The following is a 21,121-nucleotide window of genomic DNA, read 5'->3' on the forward strand; positions in this document are numbered from 1 at the left end:
TGTTCTTTTGTCCTCCTCTTCTGGTTCAGCACTCAGGGGGTGAAATATAACTCCGTTAGGCTTCCCTGGCAATTATAGAAATGGATAGATGAGGGAGAAACTCCCTGAAAGACGAGCCCTCCAATCAAACTGTCACTCAAAAGAAAGACGAGCACTGTCGCCAAAAGTAGGAAAAGTTTCACTTAGGTTACCATTTCAGATTGAGGTGTGTGTGTGTAGGTGTGTTTGTGAATGTAAGGCCTTGTGAGAGTGACAGAGCTCCTGGTGTGCCAAGTGTGGTGGCACTTGTTTCTTAAATGGTCTGAAATGCCAACAGCTCCGGTTTCATTGTGGCTCCGAGTCTTGCCAATAGAGCATAGCTTGAATTTGTGAGAAAGACATGCAGTAGCTATTTGATCTTCTGTTTTTGTCAGAGGAAATCGCACCCTTTACTCCTGTTCTGTTGTTTTTGATAATAGAACGCAGGTTCGTGAGAAAGGAGAAAGGGGAGAAAGCATTAAAGATGAAAAAATGAAGAGAAAAGCAGGAATAATTGGGGAGAGAAGAAGAAGCTTTTGGGCAACATTTTGTTTTCCTGTTGCTAATTGGGAGAAAATGGGCGAGATGCCCGTGTTCTTTTTTCTTCTCCTCCATTGGCAAACCATTATTTGAAGTCAAGTGCAATGCTATAGTACAATCCCCGTATTAACAAAACCTTAGACAGCCACTTATATCAAATTCATTTGCGATACTTATTCTGGTTGTACTGTAGATTCCATATTTATTTGCAGGAATTTTCATTAGAGATGGCGATGTCATTCTGTTGGTCAGTCAACCACTTTGGTTAAATCTCAATTAACTATCAATTAATTAACTACTAATTAATTATCCAGACATTCATGGTCCTCAGATGATGATTCCTAATGTGTCACCTTATTTGGTGACTTTTGACCTGACTTCTAGCGACATCAACAGGTCTGGACAAGTTTCACACATCCAGTGAAATATCTCAACATCTACAAGATGGCCTGGCACCAAATTTTGTACAGACATTCATTGTTCCTAAGCAATGTATTGTAGTAAGCAAGCAATGTGTTGTAGCCCACTTTTTCTCCTGTGGTTGATGTTTGCAGTTTTGAGTGAAACGTTTTCACAACTATTTGGCAGATTGCCAAGACATTTGGTAAAGATGGTCATGCACCCCCACAGTATGACTTGTAATAACGTTTGTGATCCCCTGACTTTTCATCTAGCGCCATTGGTTCAAATTCTGATTTGCCCGCTACTTTTGTTAATGACTAAATACCTGCAAAACTGATTTGATTCCCATAAGTCTCAGCTTTTATTAGCAAATGTTAGCACGCAATCTCTCTAGACTAAGATAGTAAAACTGTTAACATCACTTGTGCTAAACATCAGCATTGTCTGCGTGAGCACGTTAGCATGCTGACATTAGTATTTAGCTGAAAGCACAGCTGCACCTAAGTATGTGCTTGGCTGCATGGCTGTAGACTCAGTGTTTTCTCTAGAAATTTTCTCTCTACTATAAACGTGCTTTACATGATAGACTTGTATTTCAGGTGAAAGCAATACTTGGCCGATGTTGCATGTCAACGTCACATCTAATCAAACCTACCCTCCTCTGTGTCCTTGTTCTCTTTCAGCCTGTAAGATTGGTTACTACCGCGCTCTGGCCACTGATGGCTCCTGTTCCAAGTGTCCGCTCCACAGTTACTCCGTCAGGGAGGGATCCACCTCCTGCGTCTGCGACAAGGGATACTTCCGCTCGGAAACCGACCCAGCATCCATGCCCTGTACCCGTAAGTACAGGAATACATGACATTAAACTGTTTTAAGGATTTGTAAACAGCTTAATGTATCTTGCTATGCATGCTACTGTATACTCTATTTGTAACACACACACACACACACACACACACACACACACACACACACACACACACACACACACACACACACACACACACACACACACACACACAGAGTGATTGCCTTCACCTTAACATAGTCACAGATTCTGTCTCTCTCTCTCTCTCTATCATGCAATGTCAACCTGAATTATCCCCTCACACACACAGAGACAGTCTTTCTGCACACATATAAAGCACGCAGCTGCTGGTTTAATAGGTGTCTTTTGATTCCAGGTGGTACTTGGTGATCAGTCACGGTGACAGAGAACTAATAAGGGTATTACACCGCTGCATCTCAGATTCAGTCTTCCACAGAGAGACTGCAAAACAGCAGAGAAGGGCGAAAACAATGGAGAAAGACAAATAGAGATAAAATGTTAGCAGAGACACTGGGAGGTGAGGAAAAAATTGGAAAAACAAGGGCAGATGGAAAGCTGGAGATGAATACAGAGAATGAATAAGATGTCGTTAGAGAAAGAGGGTTAAGGTGCCAAGGAGAGAGAAAAAGGAACCAATTAAAGGAATGCATCAAGCTGAAGGAACACTTTCAGTGTTATATTTCTCAGTGTGTGTCTTCACTTTCCTCTGTCTGGCTGTTTGAGTCAACCTCTGGTGAATCTGGATTTCCAATCCTGCCCCCGACTCACCATGACTATGATAACAAATACTGTTAACAATCTTGCCACATAAGGATACTTCTTCTTTGTTAGGCCTCATTCCTTCTCTGAGTCATGGAACAGGGAGTTTGTACTGGTAGAAATATACACAAACAGAGAGACACCACACAGTCCTAAATTTCCCAGGAAAATAACAGCATTCATTCTTTCATATGTGTCATGAAGCAATTTTAACAACCAAAACAACTGTTAAATTGCTTAGCTCATAGTTGGCTCGCCACTTGGCCTGAATGATCTGTCAAGTTCCTCACTCACTCAGCAGAACAGTTTATTGAATTTGAAGAGCACCCCTGAAATTCCCCCCCCCACACACACACACACACACACACTCTTCACTGTCAAAGCAGAAACAAAACTGATTATTAGCCTGTTGCACAGTATCTACGCAAGACAATAAACAACGCTCTATTGTAGAATATTTTCATGATCAAGAATATGAGTCGGTGTTGTACTTGAGTTTTGTGGTAATCTGTCAAACCCTTGATTGAATTTTGGCTAAATTCTGGTAGTGCTGAGATATTTTTACACTGTTTTTCCTTTATTTCTGCTTTCATGAATGTGCAAAATGTATAGGTTTTTAATGTATTAATGTCAGAGGAACATGAGAGAGCAGCAGCAATTTTCAGTGTTCCGCAATGATTTGTTGATTAATCGATTAGTCCGACATAAAATTAATTGATCACTATTTTGATAATTGATTAATCATGTATGCCAAATATTTAAAGAATAACTTGACACTACATGTACTTTTCAGAGCTAGCCAATTACATATAGTCACTTCATTACATTATCTATTGATCCCTGTCCCATTTTATAGTGTCCATATCAACAGACATTATTTTCCTTTTTATAGACCACTTGACCCCAAAACGTCTGTGAAACGTTTATGACGTACCTTAAGTTGTTATTTGATGAGTTTTTCAAATCCAAGAATTTGCTGCCTTAACTTGTCTCACATTTAAGTAAGGTGAATTCTTTGGGTTTTAGACTGTTGTTCCAGACATTTGATGAAATGACCTTGGGCTTTAGGAAACTGTGATGGCTATGTTTCACAGTTTTCTGAAATAGTAGCTGCAGCCCTGCAATGTCTTGCTCTAGGGCATGTAAGCAATGTGGGAGTTTATAGTTTTCTTAAACACTAAAAAGGCCTCATTATTTTCATTATTAAGCAGCTTTTACTGCAAACACACTTATTTTAAAAGGGATCAGACCAGTGTGAAAGTGACTGGAAAAAAGATTTTTGTTTTCCTGCTGCAAAAAGACACTTTTCAGCATGTAATATTATTTTCAGCAAACACTACCCTCCTGTAACAGAAATTAGAGAGGAAAAATTTATATTTTCAAACCCTAATTTTAACATTGGTTTTTGTATTGTTTATTCTTTAATACAAGTTTCAACTGTTTATAATTCTTGTTTAGTTTTAATAAAATTGATACATCCTCAGATAATTAAAAAAAACAAAAAAAACATAAGGCCTACTACTAACTCACCCTCCCATCCACTTATTACTTTGCCACATAATTCATATATTGAGTTACATCCCTTTTAATGGATGGGATTGGAGCTCATCCACATTGTCCTGTTAGTCAGTATGGCATCTGAGCATAGCTGCTACAAGCAACAGCTGTCAAAGCTCATTACTTGGCTGATTTTATAGGACCCTGCTATGCCATTTCTACTATGTTCCTAACTCCATGGTAAGGGACTGAACATTAGCCGGACTCTCTCACCGACCTTTGCCCCGCCTTGTCATCTGGTGAACATTTGATCTTTGAACTCTCACCCTGTCTGTCGTCTGCTGTTTTCCTTTCGTTGTGCATTTTTTTTTTTTTTTTTTTTTACTTCCCACCCCCATGTTAGAGCAATGTAATTACAGCTGTCACTCATACATCCCTCTTCATCCGCATTTTGTTTTCGGTCTCTCTCTCAAAACCCACTCAGAATCATGAACAGAGCAGATGAAGAAAAAAAAACCTTCTTAAAGTCATTTCCCAGTTTGACTTACTGAAGGTCAGGCTGGGAAAGAGCCAGCATCTCTGGTAATTGGGGAGCATGTCTGTGTGTGTGTGTGTGTGTGTGTGTATGAGTGTGTGCGTACAGGTAATTGAAAACGCTTTTCCCCTCTCTTAGCTCGGGGTCTAGCGATGCAAGATGATGATTAAAACTGGATGCTGTGTAGTTCTGTCTGTGTGACTGTGTGCAGGCCCGTTCCTCCTGCTATATTCTGTCTGTCAGTGCCTCTCTTGCATCTTTGCTCATTTGCAGTGATTGTTCCTTTGATTGGCGATTAATGTGTGCTGTATTTGACAACACTTGCTTTATAGATTAAGAACAAGAGAAAATCCAATTGTTTGCCTCCCACACTTTGGATCAACCTGCCTAAGGAACCTGGCAGGATAAATGAGTTATATCACTTTTTAAAAACAGATTTTTGGAAATTTTCTTTGATGTTACAACCTTTTGACCGCTTTTTTATGGTTTATTTTTAATGTTTCCTTCCTGCTTTTGTGTTTCTTGGCTTGCCTCTGTTGTTCTTGCTGCCTATTTCATCTTACATGTGTTGTTAATTTTATACTTCCTTGTAAATCACTTTTGTAGCGATGCTTTTCCTTCATTTTTAATTTTTGTCAAGATACGCCTCCTAAGACCCATAGACAACTGTAAAAAAAAACCCCATTAAGTTTTAGTGTATAGTTATAGTAAACTTTATAGGCAAATATTTATATTTCAATTAACCTTCAATATTTTTTGAGAATTTCAAAAGGTATAAGACATCTCATAAAAACAATAAGGCTACAGTTTAGTATACAGAATTAAAATATGTTCAGGGCAAAATCATCAATACACATGAATACATGTGGGTGAGTATCAACACACACACACCACAGGGCAGAAATGAGGACCAGGGACAGACACCCGTGGGAGCTGGTTGCTCCACCGTGTTCAAGTCATAAGGAAGGGGTGTTCTCCATTTTGGGGTTTCTTTTGGCTCCTGATGTATTTCTCAGATTTTCCCCAGTTTTCTTAGTGGTGGTTTGATGGAGGAAGAGGGAGGGACGGAGTGAGGAATGAACGCAGAGTGGGAAGGACTCGAGGGGACCATTGATTGAATCCCAGCCGGATGGTAATAGCAGGGTTGGTGCTCCGGCCAATTTTGCCTGCTAACTACCTCGGCCCTGCGCAGCGCTCGGCTAACAATCACTGATAGAAAGAGACAGAAAGAGAGAGGGATGAAAGGAGGAGAAAAGGGGAGAGGAGGAGAGGGTGGGAGCATGCAGAGAGGAAATATAGAAAATGGGAGTGGAGGAAAAATGAGAAAGACAGATTAAAGAAGGAGGACATTGAAGTGAAGGCGTGACAGGAAAGAAAGATATAAGGCTCTGAGCAAATTACAAGGCCATAAATGAACAGAAAAGGAGAGAGGGGAAAAACAAATCACCAACCGTCCAAGAGAAACTTTCTAAGTCTCCCCCTGGATTCCACCCATAAGGAGTGTTTGAATTATAAGGCCATGTTGGGCTAACATTGTATGAAGGTTGTCTGAGCGTTGCACTGCCGTCTCCCCCCGCCCTTCTCTCCCCCAGGATTAATTACGGGGTGTCAGTCACAGTCAACAGCTCTCCCACGCTCCCTTGTTCCCACCGGTGCATTCTGGGAGAGTGCGACAGGTACAGCCAAAGGTAGTTTGTGTGTGCGTGTGTGTGGAATGTAGGGAGAAGCACTGACGTGGTGGAATATGTTTAAGACTTTATACAGTCATAAAGTTATATAGCGCTGTTGCAACTCTTGTCATAGCAACAAACAAACAAACCCACCAACACAGACACACTCAAATATCTTGGTATATTTTTAAGGATATTACTGTCACAAGGAATAGTTCTTAATATAGAATAGGAATAGTTACACGAGAGGATTGATAACATTCTCATATCTGTATGTTAAATATGAAGCTCGAGCCAGGACATGATCAGTTTACTTAGGATAAAGAAACACACATTCTCAGTCATTGACCAGAAACATTAATATCACCTTTGTTCTTTTTGGTTTAAGCTGCCTTAAGTCCAGATAACAGCTGAATTATAGCCTTATAGCATGTTTCAGACAGCACACTATCGAGTATTAAAAGGTAGTAGAGGTTAGTTGAACCTAGCTCACTGACAAAGGCACCATTACAATGATGAGTGAGTGTATGCACCTTAATTTAGAAACCCCATCTGTAACTTGTTCCCATCGTCTGAGAAGCGGACGGGGAGAATGAGGTGGAAGAGCGAGGGCGGAAAGTGGTTGAGGAGGAGAAAAAGCAGCGGGGGGGGGGTCATTGACAGTGCTTTATCACAATTTTTAATGAGAATTTATTAATAGGTTTTCATCGAAGGCTTCGGTTAGTAGGCGAAGCTGAGCGATGCTAATATTAACACAGTGTATTCTGCATCCTTTCATCTCATTGCCTGTGTCTTGTGCAGTCAGCGACCCTTTAGGTCATTTTCAGTTAGAGACCCTTCTCCTCACCTGCCATCATCTATTTCTGTCCCCTTCCTGCCTCCATCCATCCATCCATCCATCCAGACCTGCTTCTTCCTTACTAATCAGTGGCTTTCTGCTTCCTGGATGAACAGACGGTGTTTGCCTTTTCCCTCTTTTCTCCTCCTCTCAGCCTCACCAAAATCTGCCATGCTAATGCTGGCATCCTATGTAGCTCAAGTCCACACATATACAGTATGAGTGTCCTGTGAAGACGCATGCATCACAGGTGAAGTCGTAGTACCACGTCTCCATTAATATAGCAATGCTCATGCATAAAACCGCACTTATTCCTCCCTGGGTGACAATGTGCACACACTCCTACACACTGTCCCCTCTGCTGTTCTCTGTGTCTCTGTGAAATCACTCATTGCCACTCTGCTCCTCCAAAAATAACACTTATAATTAATTTCCGTTGTGAAATGATTCGTCTGTGGACTGACTAGCTTTCATATTTCACCAAGCATCGATCCCCCCAGCCCGCTCGCTTGCGCTTCATTAGTCAGAGCGAGAGTGAGCTAGAGAGGGAAAACAGAGACAGAGAGAGAAAGAGAGAGGGAGAGTTAAGTCAATTACCGCCGCTTATGTTTGAAAACAACGCAAAAAACACATTCATTACAATAGAGCTGACATGTAAATTGGGATTGACGAGCAGGGGAGTTTGTGTCCCATATCTGTGGAGTTGCTCACATATAGAACTACAGAGGGTAGGTTGTACATCAAAGCAGAAACCTAATAACAGGGTCCAAAGCAAACTTTGTCTAAAGCTATTGAGTGGGTGCCATAAAGCCCCGCTGTTAGCAGCGGGCTTGGGGTCTCTGCCACCTCCAGCTGATTTGGCATATGAATGGGAAAGAAATCTGCTGGCCTATTGGATTTCAGTTAACTTGCTGAATTAACTGAAGTGAAATTGGATCATCCCTCACTGTAATGGACAGGACATTAAAAGGGAATTCAAGAAGCCTCAGCTCCAAATCAATGGGCAACCCAGTCAATTAAATGTTTACATCTTTGTTATATGTATATATGGAACAAATTAATTACAAAAGCCATTGGAGACATTACCAAAGGCTTACTATTAATATTATGATCAGCAATTTTTTGTATTCTTTTTTAAAACCTGTTCCAGGTGATCACAGAAATAATGCCTCACTTTCTACTTCATTTTTCAACAGTAACCACAGTAAATACTAGTATAACTCTGTACCTGATTAGCATTTGGCTTCTAACTACTACTGGTAATAACATCGTCTCTTCCCTCGTTCTTCCTCCTCCGTAGGTCCTCCATCAGCACCTGTCCACCTCATCTCCAATGTAAACGAGACTTCTGTAAACCTGGAGTGGAGCCCGCCACGGAGCTCAGGAGGACGCCAGGACTTGACATACAATGTGGTGTGTAAGCGCTGCGGGCCCGATGGCCGGCGTTGTCAACCCTGTGGTAACGGCATCCACTTCAGCCCCCAGCAACTGAGCCTGAAGGGAACCAGGGTGTCCATCAATGAGCTGCAGGCCCACACCAACTACACCTTTGAGGTGTGGGCGGTGAACGGAGTCTCGCCTCAGAGCCCCGGGCCAGAACAGGCTGTGTCGGTGACCGTCACCACCAACCAGGCTGGTAAGATAATCAGACATGGTTTGAGTGAGTTGGTGGCAAAAAAATGCTGTAAACAGGGACAAGGGGAAGTATTTATTTCCAACAGCTGAATTAATGGAAGTCATCTTCATAACAGATAATGTGACAATCTGCCAGATAATGGACATCTTTGCCCTGAAGTGCAGCTGTAGTTAGCTAATATTTTGTGCGAGAATTCAATATTCTTTCAAAGTGCAATATCAGTGGAGGTTAAAGGCTTCCCATTTATGACCATTGTAGCACAGATTAATTCAACAATAAATAAGTGTCATGCTGATCTGACTAGGTCAACACTTATTTCTGATACATCAACATACCAATATATTTCTTAACCCTGTTAATTATGAAATGGTGGATCCCAATGAGACCGCAAAATACATGGTTTTACGCAAGATATATGGATTTGGCTTTGCGAGGATCCTCATCCCAACGCAAGAATTATTGAATGGTAAGAATTATAGAGAAGAGAAAACTAATGGGAAAACTAATGGGAATAACTAAACATAACTGTCCCTTTATATCATGGCCATAGAAAATAGGCATTTCTGATTGGCTAGAAGGCATCTGTAAAATTATTTATTACAATACATCGAGTACTGTCTTTTAAATTATACTTAACCATGCTGCTTATGATTATCTATAGCTATAGTTGCTAGACCTAACTATTAATTAAATTCAAGATTAAAAGTTAATTTTTTACCCTGGAAGAGGCAGCCACTGAGTGGATCTTGTGACTGTTTTTGTCAAGCAGTGGATTAACCTGATTAAAAGCAAACTTTACAAAACTTAATTATTTAAAATACAGATTTTTTGCTAGTTTAGGACATCTCATGTGGTTTGCTTTCTAATCCAAGTAAGTTTCTTGACTTGTCTGTGCACATGAAGGACAGAGTGTATGTTGCAGTGGCTTTGTAGATGTGTGTGCAGACTTATGTTTGATGCAGAGCACAGGTTTGTTGCACAGAGCACTTGAAGTACTTTTTGGGGGGGCAATCTGCATGTCAAAACATGTTTATTAAAGCTGTGAATAAATTGGGCAAAGGCTGGGTGATTACTGAGGAGGATGATAGATTCTCTGCAGTGGGAAATTATTTTCTCCAATATTTCACTTGAGTTTTGCATAATTAGGCAAGAGAAGCCTGGGCTGAAGATAGGGGTAACATGCTATATTTAGCTCTCAAGCTAATGAATTAGATGAGTTGTATTGATCTGTGGAGGCTTCATTACAAATGCTGCTGGATTGTGTGTGTGTGTTTGTGTGCGTAATTATTCTAGTCGAATACACTCATGAATACAGCCTGTCCTCCAGAACTGGAGAAGAGCCCTCTAGCCTGGGGTTGCGCTCAAAGCTTCCTGTTGTTTTGTCATTTAGCCATTTTGTAACTGGTTGTTGTGCAAATGGATTTTATGACCCTGGCCCTTTCTCTTCATCCCTCCCTTCTCTCCTCCACTTATAGCCAATCATTACCTTGGTCTTCTTTACTGCTCTGCTCTTGGGTGGTAAGCTAAGTGCCCTTTTGAGTTGTTTTTATCACTAATTTCCGTCCCTGGGAAAAGTGAATATCTTGTGTAGGGTTTGGACTGGCAATTTAAGGACACGGTGGCTTGATTTATCAGCTGGGGTCAGGAAGATAGAGATGAATGGATGCGCTGCCTGTGGGAGAGCTGCGAGTCCTGCCAGACCAGCATGTGTGGGAGCTGTAATGGAGCACACCCTTGAGTCCAGGCTGAGGGTTCGTAATAGCACGTCAGTATGGTCATACTGATGCGCAGTTGTGCACATGGATTCATACAAAGACATAGTAACACACACACACACACACACACACAGTGATGTTCCCCTGAGGTTGCTCGAGGCTAATCTGCAGACTTCAAATTGTAGATTAAGATATAGATTATGTTGCCTTTGGCACATCACTGTTGCATGTTTCACAACTGTTCCCCAGGATTAGTTATATGAAGCTTGCAGCTGGAAGCACCAGTAGTGTGTGTGTGTGTGTGTGTGTGTGTGTGGTAGTGTGTGTGTGTGTGTGTGTGTGTGTGTGTGTGTGTGTGTGTGTGTGTGTGTGTGTGTGTGTGTGTGTGTGTGTGCGTGCTTGCCTACGAGTGAGAAAATGTGTTAGGCAGAATGTTTGTATGCTCATTGATGGAGACAATCTACATTTCCCCCCTCAAACAATGTCTTCTATGTGTCTCTATTTGTGCATGTCTCTTCTAATTTGTGTGCGTGTGTGTGTGTGTGTGTGTTAAAGAGAATAGCTCCAGACTGATTGGATTTCTTCCTGCTAATGCTCGGTAGGGGCTTTGGGAGATCTGGTTTCAGCCGCTGGTAATCCAGCCAGTCATCTGTGGCTGTCCCTCTCTCTGTATTGCCTCCCCTCATCCAGACACCGTGGATTACACATTTATTATGATAGATTTATTAGGATTTATAAGCGCTGTGGAAAAGACACCCTCGCCACTGCCTTTCCATTTAAGTTCAAATTTCGGCTACAAAGCAAGAAGTGAAGTAGGCAAGTTGGAAAGAAGGAACGTTCATGGAGCTTTGCGTGAGAGGAAAATGGATGAAGGTAGCGGATAAATGCTAGGAGACAAAAATTAAGACATAAGTGTTGTTGATTGCATGTGTATGAATCTGTGACTAGGCGTGCATTTGTGTGTGTCTCTATACAAGGAGGTCAAATTCCACATTTTGCCATGAACAATTCCACTGTCATAAATCAGCCGGGTTGTAACCCTTTCACCCATACTGCATGTTGAAAGGGAGGGGAGAGAGAGAGGCGGGATGTCCAAGCTTTGAACTGACCCCTGGCTGTAAATGGATGTTTTTCTCCCTTTACGGGATCAAGCACTTTGTGTGTGTGTGTATGTGTGAGAAAGAGGGAAAGAGAGAGTCAGAGTGAAAGGTGTTTATGTCTCGATACAAAATACTTGGCAGGCTTAGGTGACTTAGTGAATTAGTTCATGCGAGAGTGTGTGTGTGGGCACGGCTGTCAGCACGTGTGTGAGTTTCCATTTCTCTGGAAAACCGGACAAACGGACATGTGGAAATGTGTTTGAGGAGATGGAAGCATGCTTTATGGGGGGGGGGGGGATCTTGTACGCAGGAGCCATTTTCTCGACACCCTGAAAAACGGCTCCCTCCTTGGCTATTTTTCCTCAACGGCAGCAAAATTGAGTGACTCCAATCTGGCAACCAGGCTCCAATCTGGCAACCACATGTGTACCGCGGCCCCTGTCTCTTTTAATGTCAAACTGTAATTGACCGCATATTCGTTCAACTGCTCCCGCAGACCACAGCTTCTACTCGCTGCGCAAATATTTTGTGATGAACATGCTCACAAAGACAAATTCGCCCGCTCAACAAACTGTGTTCCATGCACAAACAAAACCTCACAAGTGTCTACAAAAAATGCCTCACGAACTCCACTACTCTATTGGGAGGGTGATTTTTCAAAACAAACCAAACCAATCTCTGAACTCTATGTACCTCTGCCAGGTTTTTACTCATTATAATGTATGCATAGGTAGTATGATTGAGGTGTTTGCTGTCTGTGTGAGATAATGGGACTAGGTGTATTTTTTTCTATGTGAATTTCTATCTTTCTGTTTGCATAATGAGGTCCTTCGTGTTCCTGGGTGTGTGTGTGTGTGTGTATCGCATGTGTGTGTGTACAAGTGATGCAGGCTGTGAAGAGTTTTTTTGTAGCACACAATTCTGGGATGAGATCTGAATATTCATTGCATTTAACACTTATTATTCCACCAGCGTTTTTAGCCCACACATTGAGGAGGCAGAAAGAAATTACAGATCTGTCCCACATTTTTAAATTCATCTACAGAGGTGCCAGCAAGTCTAGCATGGGTTGCCTAAATCGCAGCCGCAGGTTAAACTTTTCTCTCTTCGGGATAGACATGTCAGGTTTATTTTTGCATCAGCTTTTTACACTGATAGTTTGACAATATTTTAAATTTGTAAATGTGTATCCGTTTGCTTTTTAGTTATTCCTCAGACTCATTTATCTGTAACAAGTTATAAATCTTGTCCTTGATGGATTACTTATTTTGTGTCTGGGCTGCCATCTCACGTAGTGAACCTCAGAAGGGACCACTCAGAAGATAACTCATCTTTATCCTCACATCAGTCGAGGGAAAAATAAAAACGCAACAAGAGGAGGGGAACACGATTAAAACGCCATATCTGTCATCTTTGGAGGAAAGATGAATGGGTGGATCACCTTGAGGGAACGAAGGCCTGTGACCCCTCAGGGGTTTTCTTTCTGAGCTGGAACGTTCTCTGTCAGCCCCAGGAGGGCCTTCAGATTGGCCCTCGCTGCTGGGTGAGATTGATCGGAGGAATACAAATGGCCGGCATCTAATTGTTTAACGGAGACACAACACATTAGGCCAACGGGATGACACAACCTTGGGTTAATCTATTTACCGAGAGACGTCTGCAATCCCATCCCTCTCTATCTCCATCTCACCTCCCACCAGTCACAAACCCTCCACCCCCTCCTGCCGCTTCTTTGCCCCACTGAAACTCTATCCATGGCTGTTGCTTGAATTCCAAGCCTGTTTGAACTCAATCTCCAGCTAAAAGCAGGGTTTTGTTAGCATTAGCCTGAAGGCTAGGCTCCCTGGAGCCCCTGGTCAAAGTGATGAGAATGCATATACTGTCATAGATAATCCAATCATAATCAGTGGACCGCGAACCCCTCATTAATCATCCAACTGTAATTTTTTAAAAGGCAGATGGTCTGAAACGAGTAAGGTTACAGTATCACTGAGTACCAGAGGTCAAAGATTCACTCCTTGTGAACTTGTAATAGCAGATGCCACATTGAAATGCTACCTGGGCATGACTGGAAATGTTTTTTCTGTGTGCTCTGTTCTGGCTCTGTGGAGATGAGTGAGGTTGTTTGGTTGTTGAGGCTACTTGTGCACTTGAGTGAATGTGATTGGAGTCTAAGCTCTCACGGGGACTTTCTGTTTTTGTCCTTTCGTTTTGTACCTGGCTTGTATGTTCATCCATGTAACCTTTTGTTGTTGGTCTACAATTCCACCTGTCCCCATATATCTTTTTGACTGTTCAAAACTCAATCTGTACATGAGTGTTTCTCTGTTTACAACACTATCTCTCCTACACCTATGGATTTCTCTCGGTAGCATGGAGTGTGTATGATCCAATTTTAGTGTTGTCACAATCGCCGAAGATATAGGTTTGATTTGTGCAGCAGTGGCACACTGGAGGGAGGAGATGAGTGTAAGCCATTATCTGTGCTTTAACCTTCATATGTTAAAGGCGTCTGAGTGCAGATAGCACGGTTGCTTGAAATATGGCCTCATTATCAACTGCAGCAGAAGAGTCTTGAGATAAGATCGCCCACTGGAGCTTTAATGAAAACCAATTGATTTGCTCTCTTGAAGAAAAAAAAAATGCAGTGAGCTCATTTTGAGCTTTTTGAGGCAAACTTTGTAGCAATGTAAGGTTTCCCAGGGTGACCTGGGAATCTTCAGAAAATTAAGTTAGACATTATTTTGCCAGCTTGTAGGAAAAGTGGCTGAGATGCTAGCATCAGCCAAGAGGAAATTGGATCAGTATTATGGATACTAACCATTAGTTTGGAAATATTAGTACATTAGTATTGCTGTACACTCTAGCTTTGGCTAGCTCAGCTGTGTGGCCTTACACATCTCTGCAACGCCTCAGCTTTTGAATGGAAGCCAAGTTCAAAGATAAATGGAAGTGATTGCCTTGAGGCCTGGCCCACTGTTTGAGTTTCTCAGTAGGAGCAAAGATTGGGGGATTTAGGAGAGGAACACAAAACAGACTCTGTCTCAGAGGCTGAAGACAACATGGAGGACAGGGATACAAAAGTGGGATAAAATTATATTCTCCTCTTTTTTTTCTCTTTCTTTGATTATCTCACTAGCTCCCTCTCCAGTGACTTCCATCCAGGCGAAAGATATCACAAGACACACCATCTCACTGGCCTGGCAGCCACCGGATAGAGCCAATGGGGTCATCTTAGAGTATGAAGTCAAGTACTATGAGAAGGTGAGGGGTCCCATAGGAGATGTAGTCTCCGGTGATGAAATAGTTCTGAGCAAAACATTTCAACAGACAGCAAGAAACCACAGCTGATTGTTTTTCCTTTGTTTTTGTTTTTCTCTTTTCTTTATCTATCTGTCTTCCTCAGGACCAAAATGAAAGAAGCTACCGAATCATAAAAACATCATCAAGGAACACTGACATCAAGGGCCTCAGCCCCCTCACTTCCTACGTGTTCCACGTGCGTGCTCGCACAGCAGCAGGCTACGGGGAATTCAGTGGCCCATTTGAGTTCATGACCAACTCTGGTGAGTTCAGCCACGATGCCTCTACTCTACCTGCTTTAATGACATCAGTGCACTGCAGAGCCAGAGAGAGAGACTCAATGCCAGCTCTATCACGCCCGTTTCTGCAAAATCCTGCAATGATAGCATCTTTTACGAGTTTTTCTATTTCATTGTAGAGTCATTAATCAACATAGCTGTCATCTATAAAAGATAAATGATATTGTGCTCCACCACCTGACTGGCAACTTGAGTAGCTTCCATTATTCAAGTTGCAATGAGTCTCAGTGGATGAGCCAGCTAAGGTTCAACTTATATGGGTTTTTGAAGAATGAGACCATTTCAGACATTTTTACTTGGAAGCTGCTGATAGCTACTTTTTGCTTCTTGTCCATGGCCTTAAATGTGTGTATTTTAAAGCCAAAAAATTAGTATTCATTGTTTCCAGCAGACTCTGAAACTCTATAAAACCCTAAGATAACAACATTAAGAGCACCTACGTGGTTGGACTCTGATCACAATTTCAAATTAGCCCCTTAAACCCCACTGTCCTGCTAGTGGGTCAGTCATTACAGAATCATGAAGTGCCGCCAAAAATTTTCAAAACCCACAGAGCTTTATTTTAAATTCTAGTCTAGATCCTAAAGTTTCCAAAGATTTCCCTTCAATGAAATGGAGCATAATCTTGGTACAAGCTGATACAAAATATATTTAATACTGTTAGACAGAATGGAAAACCTGATTTTAACAACCGTAAAGCTACTTTAAGGTTCTCATCAATCGTTAACAATGATAGGGGAAGCAACTAATAAAAAAAGAACCAAGTTGCATTTGAATGAAATACAGATTAACAAGATAGCATCAGCAAACTCTTCTTTGTTTTCAAATCAGATTCATTCAACTTAATTTTACACATATTAATCTCAAGGTCATCCCTGCCCCACCGGCAGTTACTCAATGACCCCCAAGTGGGGCCTGTCCCCCAGATTGAGAACCACTGGCTTTACTGCGTACTTTTTATTAACATCTCTGATTTATCTCAATAAGTCTTATTCCACATAATGTTCACTGTTACTGAAAGATTATTACATAGAGGGTTACAGAGATGCACTGTAAACCCAGATGTTCCCTTTGTAATGTAGATAGAGATAATGCCGCATGGTAACGATATGGTAAAGTTCATATCCTAACGGGCCATCATTGTCTCCCGATGACGCATGCAAAACAGTAGAATTTACAGAGGGAATTGTAAAATGGAGGAATTACGAAGCAAACAACTGTGTGTGTGTGTGTGTGTGTGTGTGTGTAGGTGTGTGTGTGTGTGTGTGTGTGGGTGTGTGTGTGTGTGTGTGTTTGGTGGGGGGGGGTCAATGACTATGACAAACACAGAATGTACACTGGCTCTTTCATGTGCAGCGACTCAGTTGAGCGCAATAATATTGACTTTGCTCTTTGTCCACCCTTCCTCCCTTGTCCTTTCTCTTCCTCAATGTCTTCCTCTCCTTCTTTCCCCACCATCTTTCCTTCCTTTTCCCACAGTCCCGGCTCCCATTATTGGTGATGGGGCCAACTCCACAGTGTTACTGGTGTCAGTGGTGGGCAGCGTGGTCCTCCTCATCATCCTCATCAGCGCTTTTGTCATCAGCCGAAGGTGAGATTCACCCCTCACTCCCTCTGTCTCTTCTGCTTTCTGTCTCTCCCTCTTTCCTCCCAGGTGAGGGATGTCTTGCTTAGCCACGGGAAAAGTAGCTGTCAGGAGATGGACGTCACTCAAAAACACACACACACACACACACACACACACAGCCAGCAAGTGCAACTTGCTCACGTCGGATGAGTGATGACTCGCCCCACACCGGAGATGTGATTGACAGCTCCGACAGCTGAAGAGATGCAATCAGTGACCCTTTGCTCCCTGTCCTCTGCATCCATTCCTGCTCCTCACATCCCTCCATCCTGCTCCATCTATCTGTTCGCTAGTGGCTGTAATCCCGGCCGCTAGTTATTTTCTCCCGCTGAGCCTTGCTGACTGCCGTGAAGAGAATGAGAGAGAAAAAAAGAGAAAGAGGGAGAGGGATAGGAGGGTGGGCAATGAGATAAGCGGGCAATGAAAAGCAGGAGATAGAATACGGAGGGATAGACAGAGAGGCATCAGGTGGATTTGCAGTGACCCAATCTCAGGGTGTTAACCAGCGAGCAGGACAAAGCACCGTCACAGAGATGGGATTACATGCAGATGGGGCTACCTCACCGCTGGGTGTTAACCACACTCCCCCTGTGTGTGTGTGTGTGTGTCTGTATGTGTTGGAGGTGTAAAGTATTGTTTTCATGTGTGTGGTGGCAGTAGGGGCAGGGGAGTCTTAATGGCTTGTGTGTTGATTCCTGCATGTGTGCGTATGTGCCTTTGATGAGCATTCGTTGATCCCTTTATGTGTGTGAGTTTGCCTCTTCATATGGAAAGCAAATCACCGTTTTAATGAGTGGATTGGTGCTGAGACTGATGGGGGATGAAGGGGGTTGTTTCTTGTGTGTTTGTTCTTGTGTGAGTCCCCTCTGTTTTCCGTGTGATTGTCTCTCTCCCCAGCCAAGCAGGTGGTTGTCTCTGCCTTTTTTATATGCATGTGACGGCCACTGTCATTGTGCTTCTCCAGCCATGCTGTGATTGTGGGGAGGGACTGTAATCACGTAGCCGTTTACCATCATTACACAACATAGAGGAAGACAATGTCTCGCACATCTGGTCATTTCCACCACTGACCCAACACATCAATATAAGCACAGGTGCCAGGCTGCCTGAGGGATTCAGAGGGATTTAAGTGCATCTTGTCTGGGATTGATTTAAAGCTGTTATACCTGCCGGCTTCTTTACTGCATGTTGTTGCTGTATGCTCAATGCCCTTCAGAAACCATCAGTGCTAAAAAATATTTGATTTGAAGTAGAAAGACCACAATGTAAAGGCAATCTTATTACAAATAAAACAAATAAATCATATCCTACATTAAAAACGTATTTCAGTAAAAGTGCACAAGTATTAGCAGCAAAATAGCTTAAGTAGGAAAATAACTTCATAATAATAACTTAAGTTATTCAGAATGTCCCATTCATACTGTTATACTAACATATATTATATCATTTGATTAGTAAAACTGATGCATTACCATTTAAGCAACATTCTAATGTTGAACTTAATTATAACTACTTTACAGTTGGGGGGAACAATGAAAACAGTCAATCAAACTCATCTCAACTCTAATCTGCAAAGTAACTACTAACTGTAACTGTTAATCAGATATAATTAAATTATAATATATATATATAAACTATAATTTCTCCTGAAATGTAGTGTAATTTAAGTATAAAGGACTATAACATGGAAATACTCCATACAAACAACCACAAAATTGCACTTACATACAGTACTTTAGTAAACGTACTTTCAACAACTGGAAAACTTGAGAATTTTTTTTGATTTTTTTTGGCATCTCAAAGTATTCTTTCTTAGAAAATCTTAAACTTTTGTCAAAAAAAAAAATTAAGAATGCAAAGGTATCATGGAAAAAATTTTCAAAACCAGTCATTATACAATAAGTTGATCTTTCTTTTTGGTGTGGTTGACTCAATGATTCCATGTTTTAACTAAGTATACTTACATTAAATATATGCTTAAATATTGCTTTTTACACTGGCTTTTATTCAGATTAAACAAACAAGATATAATGTTTTAATTTATGACGTTTAGATTTGATGGTGGTATCAATCTTCTCATGTAAAACTTGGTGAGATAGTGAATAAGTGTGTTTCCCAAAACAATTTCTTTAAAGCTTTTATCTGCATAACTAAGAGCAAATATCAAGAAGTGTCATAAAATGTATAAAAAAATCTGATTATGTTTAAAATTTAAAAGCAGTTTCAGTCTTTGTAAGGAGCTCTCCAATAAATAATTATATTAAGCAAGGACATCAGCGCTTCATCAGTAATCAGTGATTGTGTAAGCTCTTCACATCATTTAATTGATGCATGAGTGGGTTTAGGAGTTTTGGTTTAAGTTTTAATTTGGGATTACTGAAATGACACTTGTCTTCCATTATTATTGTCATTTTTTTGTTGAGATGCAGATGCTATGCTTTTTGTTCTGACACATACTCCCTGACCGTCCTGCTGTTTTTGCCCCCAGAAGGAGTAAGTACAGCAAGGCCAAGCAGGACTCTGACGAAGAAAAGCACTTACATCAAGGTAACTCATAGTTAACACTCCACCTACACACTCTCTAATTGAAAAACATTAGTGCTGTCAGGTGTGCTCATGTGCATGCACTTTAAACTGTAAAATGAAGCCCATAAAAGGGGGGAAAAAACAAACTATTTTAAAGTTAATGTTCTTGCATCCTAATTTGATCCAAACACCTCATTATCAAGTCATCAGCATTGTTAGTTGCATCCCACAAAAATTTCAAGTTAATGAGCTCCATCAAATTGAAGTCAGCCACAGTGACATGAAAAGCAATGGAGTTGGACTGTGAAGCATGGCATAGAGAGAAGAAAGGATGAGGAGGAGGAGGAGGAGGAGGAGAAGAGGCTCCACAGAGGAAGGCAGTGTAGCCTGCAGCATGATGGAAATAAAGAACAGATGGAGTTTAGTTGTCGGAATGAATTAACCTTCATTTTTCACTCCCTTCTTTCTTTTTTATTTCCTTCCTTTCTTTCTTGCCGACTTCTTTCCTCAGGAGTGAGGATATATGTTGACCCCTTCACCTACGAGGACCCAAACCAAGCTGTCCGAGAGTTCGCCAAAGAGATTGACGCCTCCTGTATCAAGATTGAGAAAGTCATTGGCATTGGTGAGGACCTACATTTTGTTTTCAATCCAGCAATTTCAGTTCACTTAACCCTTTCTTCACCAAATATTGTGAATACAGTGTTATGGGCAGCTTTTACAGTAAAGCATAGTCTAACATACTTTGGCATCCACCTAATGGGATAATAGCATATTTGGTATTTGTTTCACGCTAATATTCTTCTGCCAGCATACCTTTGTCAGCGATTCATGTTTTCTGTGTGGCTGTGTAAGCTCTCATGTGCACTCCGAGAACAAAAACCAGCATTTCCCCAGACAATAACATTTGGTCTGCCTCTAGGCAGGTCAACGAGTAAATAAAAAACAAAAAAACCCCCAAAATATCAGAGGAGGCTATTCCTGTGGCCAGAGAAAAGTCATCCAATGACAAAATAATAAAGAGAAAGAATCAATATCCATTTCCCCTCTCTCTCTCTGCACCAGTGGGTGAGGGGAGGAGGGGGAGAGAGGGATTAGAGACCCTGATCAATGTTTAAAGTGGACCCTTTCTAACCTGCACACACATACACACACAACCACAAACCCTCACCTACTCCCTTCTTGATGTGATTTATAGAACTGTAGCATCAGAGTGCTTGTGTATTGTGTTTTCAGGGGAGTTCGGCGAGGTCTGCAGCGGCCGCCTGAAGATGCCGGGCAAGAGAGAGATCTGTGTGGCTATCAAGACTCTGAAGGCCGGCTACACTGACAAGCAGAGAAGGGACTTCCTGTCTGAGGCCAGCATCATGGGCCAGTTTGACCATCCAAACATCATTCACCTAGAGGGCGTGGTCACCAAATGTATGTCAAGGATGTTGTTTCTTTACTTTTTTTGGAGGAGAAAGGTGTAGGGTGAAAAAATTTTTTTGGTTACTGAATGAGGGAAAGAACATGATTTGGTGCTTAATTTGCTATTTGAGAAACTATTTTGGGGACTTGAATTTGCTACAGGAAATTGCAATAATGCTCACCTCACACACAGACACATTTACACACACAATGACTATTATATTACAGAAACACAGAGGAAATCATTTCTGCTGTCCCAGTTATCCCTTAAAAAAAACATAACATTAAATCATTACCAACTACGTCCGTGGTTTGGGGTGACTTTGGAGAAGGGTGAGCCAAAGGTGTGTGTTTGTGTGCTGTTGTGTGTTTTAATGCTTGCATTTACCTAAAGATATACGACAACTCATGTTGCAT

At 41.6% G+C, this 21,121-nt stretch overlaps 1 protein-coding gene across 2 annotated transcripts in view; it reads left to right on the plus strand.

Moving 5' to 3' along the window:
* The window catches only part of epha4l (eph receptor A4, like), a 52,118-nt gene that overhangs the window by 22,267 nt on the left and 8,730 nt on the right, over positions 1 to 21,121 (plus strand). The window contains exons 4-11 of one of the 2 annotated variants that reach the window (XM_040130519.1): positions 1,644 to 1,799; positions 8,389 to 8,724; positions 14,679 to 14,803; positions 14,946 to 15,105; positions 16,621 to 16,732; positions 19,257 to 19,315; positions 19,806 to 19,919; positions 20,531 to 20,716. In XM_040130519.1, the coding sequence (XP_039986453.1) occupies positions 1,644 to 1,799; positions 8,389 to 8,724; positions 14,679 to 14,803; positions 14,946 to 15,105; positions 16,621 to 16,732; positions 19,257 to 19,315; positions 19,806 to 19,919; positions 20,531 to 20,716 (1,248 nt within the window). The remainder of the gene's footprint in view (positions 1 to 1,643; positions 1,800 to 8,388; positions 8,725 to 14,678; positions 14,804 to 14,945; positions 15,106 to 16,620; positions 16,733 to 19,256; positions 19,316 to 19,805; positions 19,920 to 20,530; positions 20,717 to 21,121) is intronic. The other variant, XM_040130520.1, reaches the window with a different exon arrangement.

The sequence above is a fragment of the Xiphias gladius genome, chromosome 7 (genome assembly GCF_016859285.1).
Source record: "Xiphias gladius isolate SHS-SW01 ecotype Sanya breed wild chromosome 7, ASM1685928v1, whole genome shotgun sequence".
NCBI lineage: Eukaryota > Metazoa > Chordata > Actinopteri > Istiophoriformes > Xiphiidae > Xiphias > Xiphias gladius.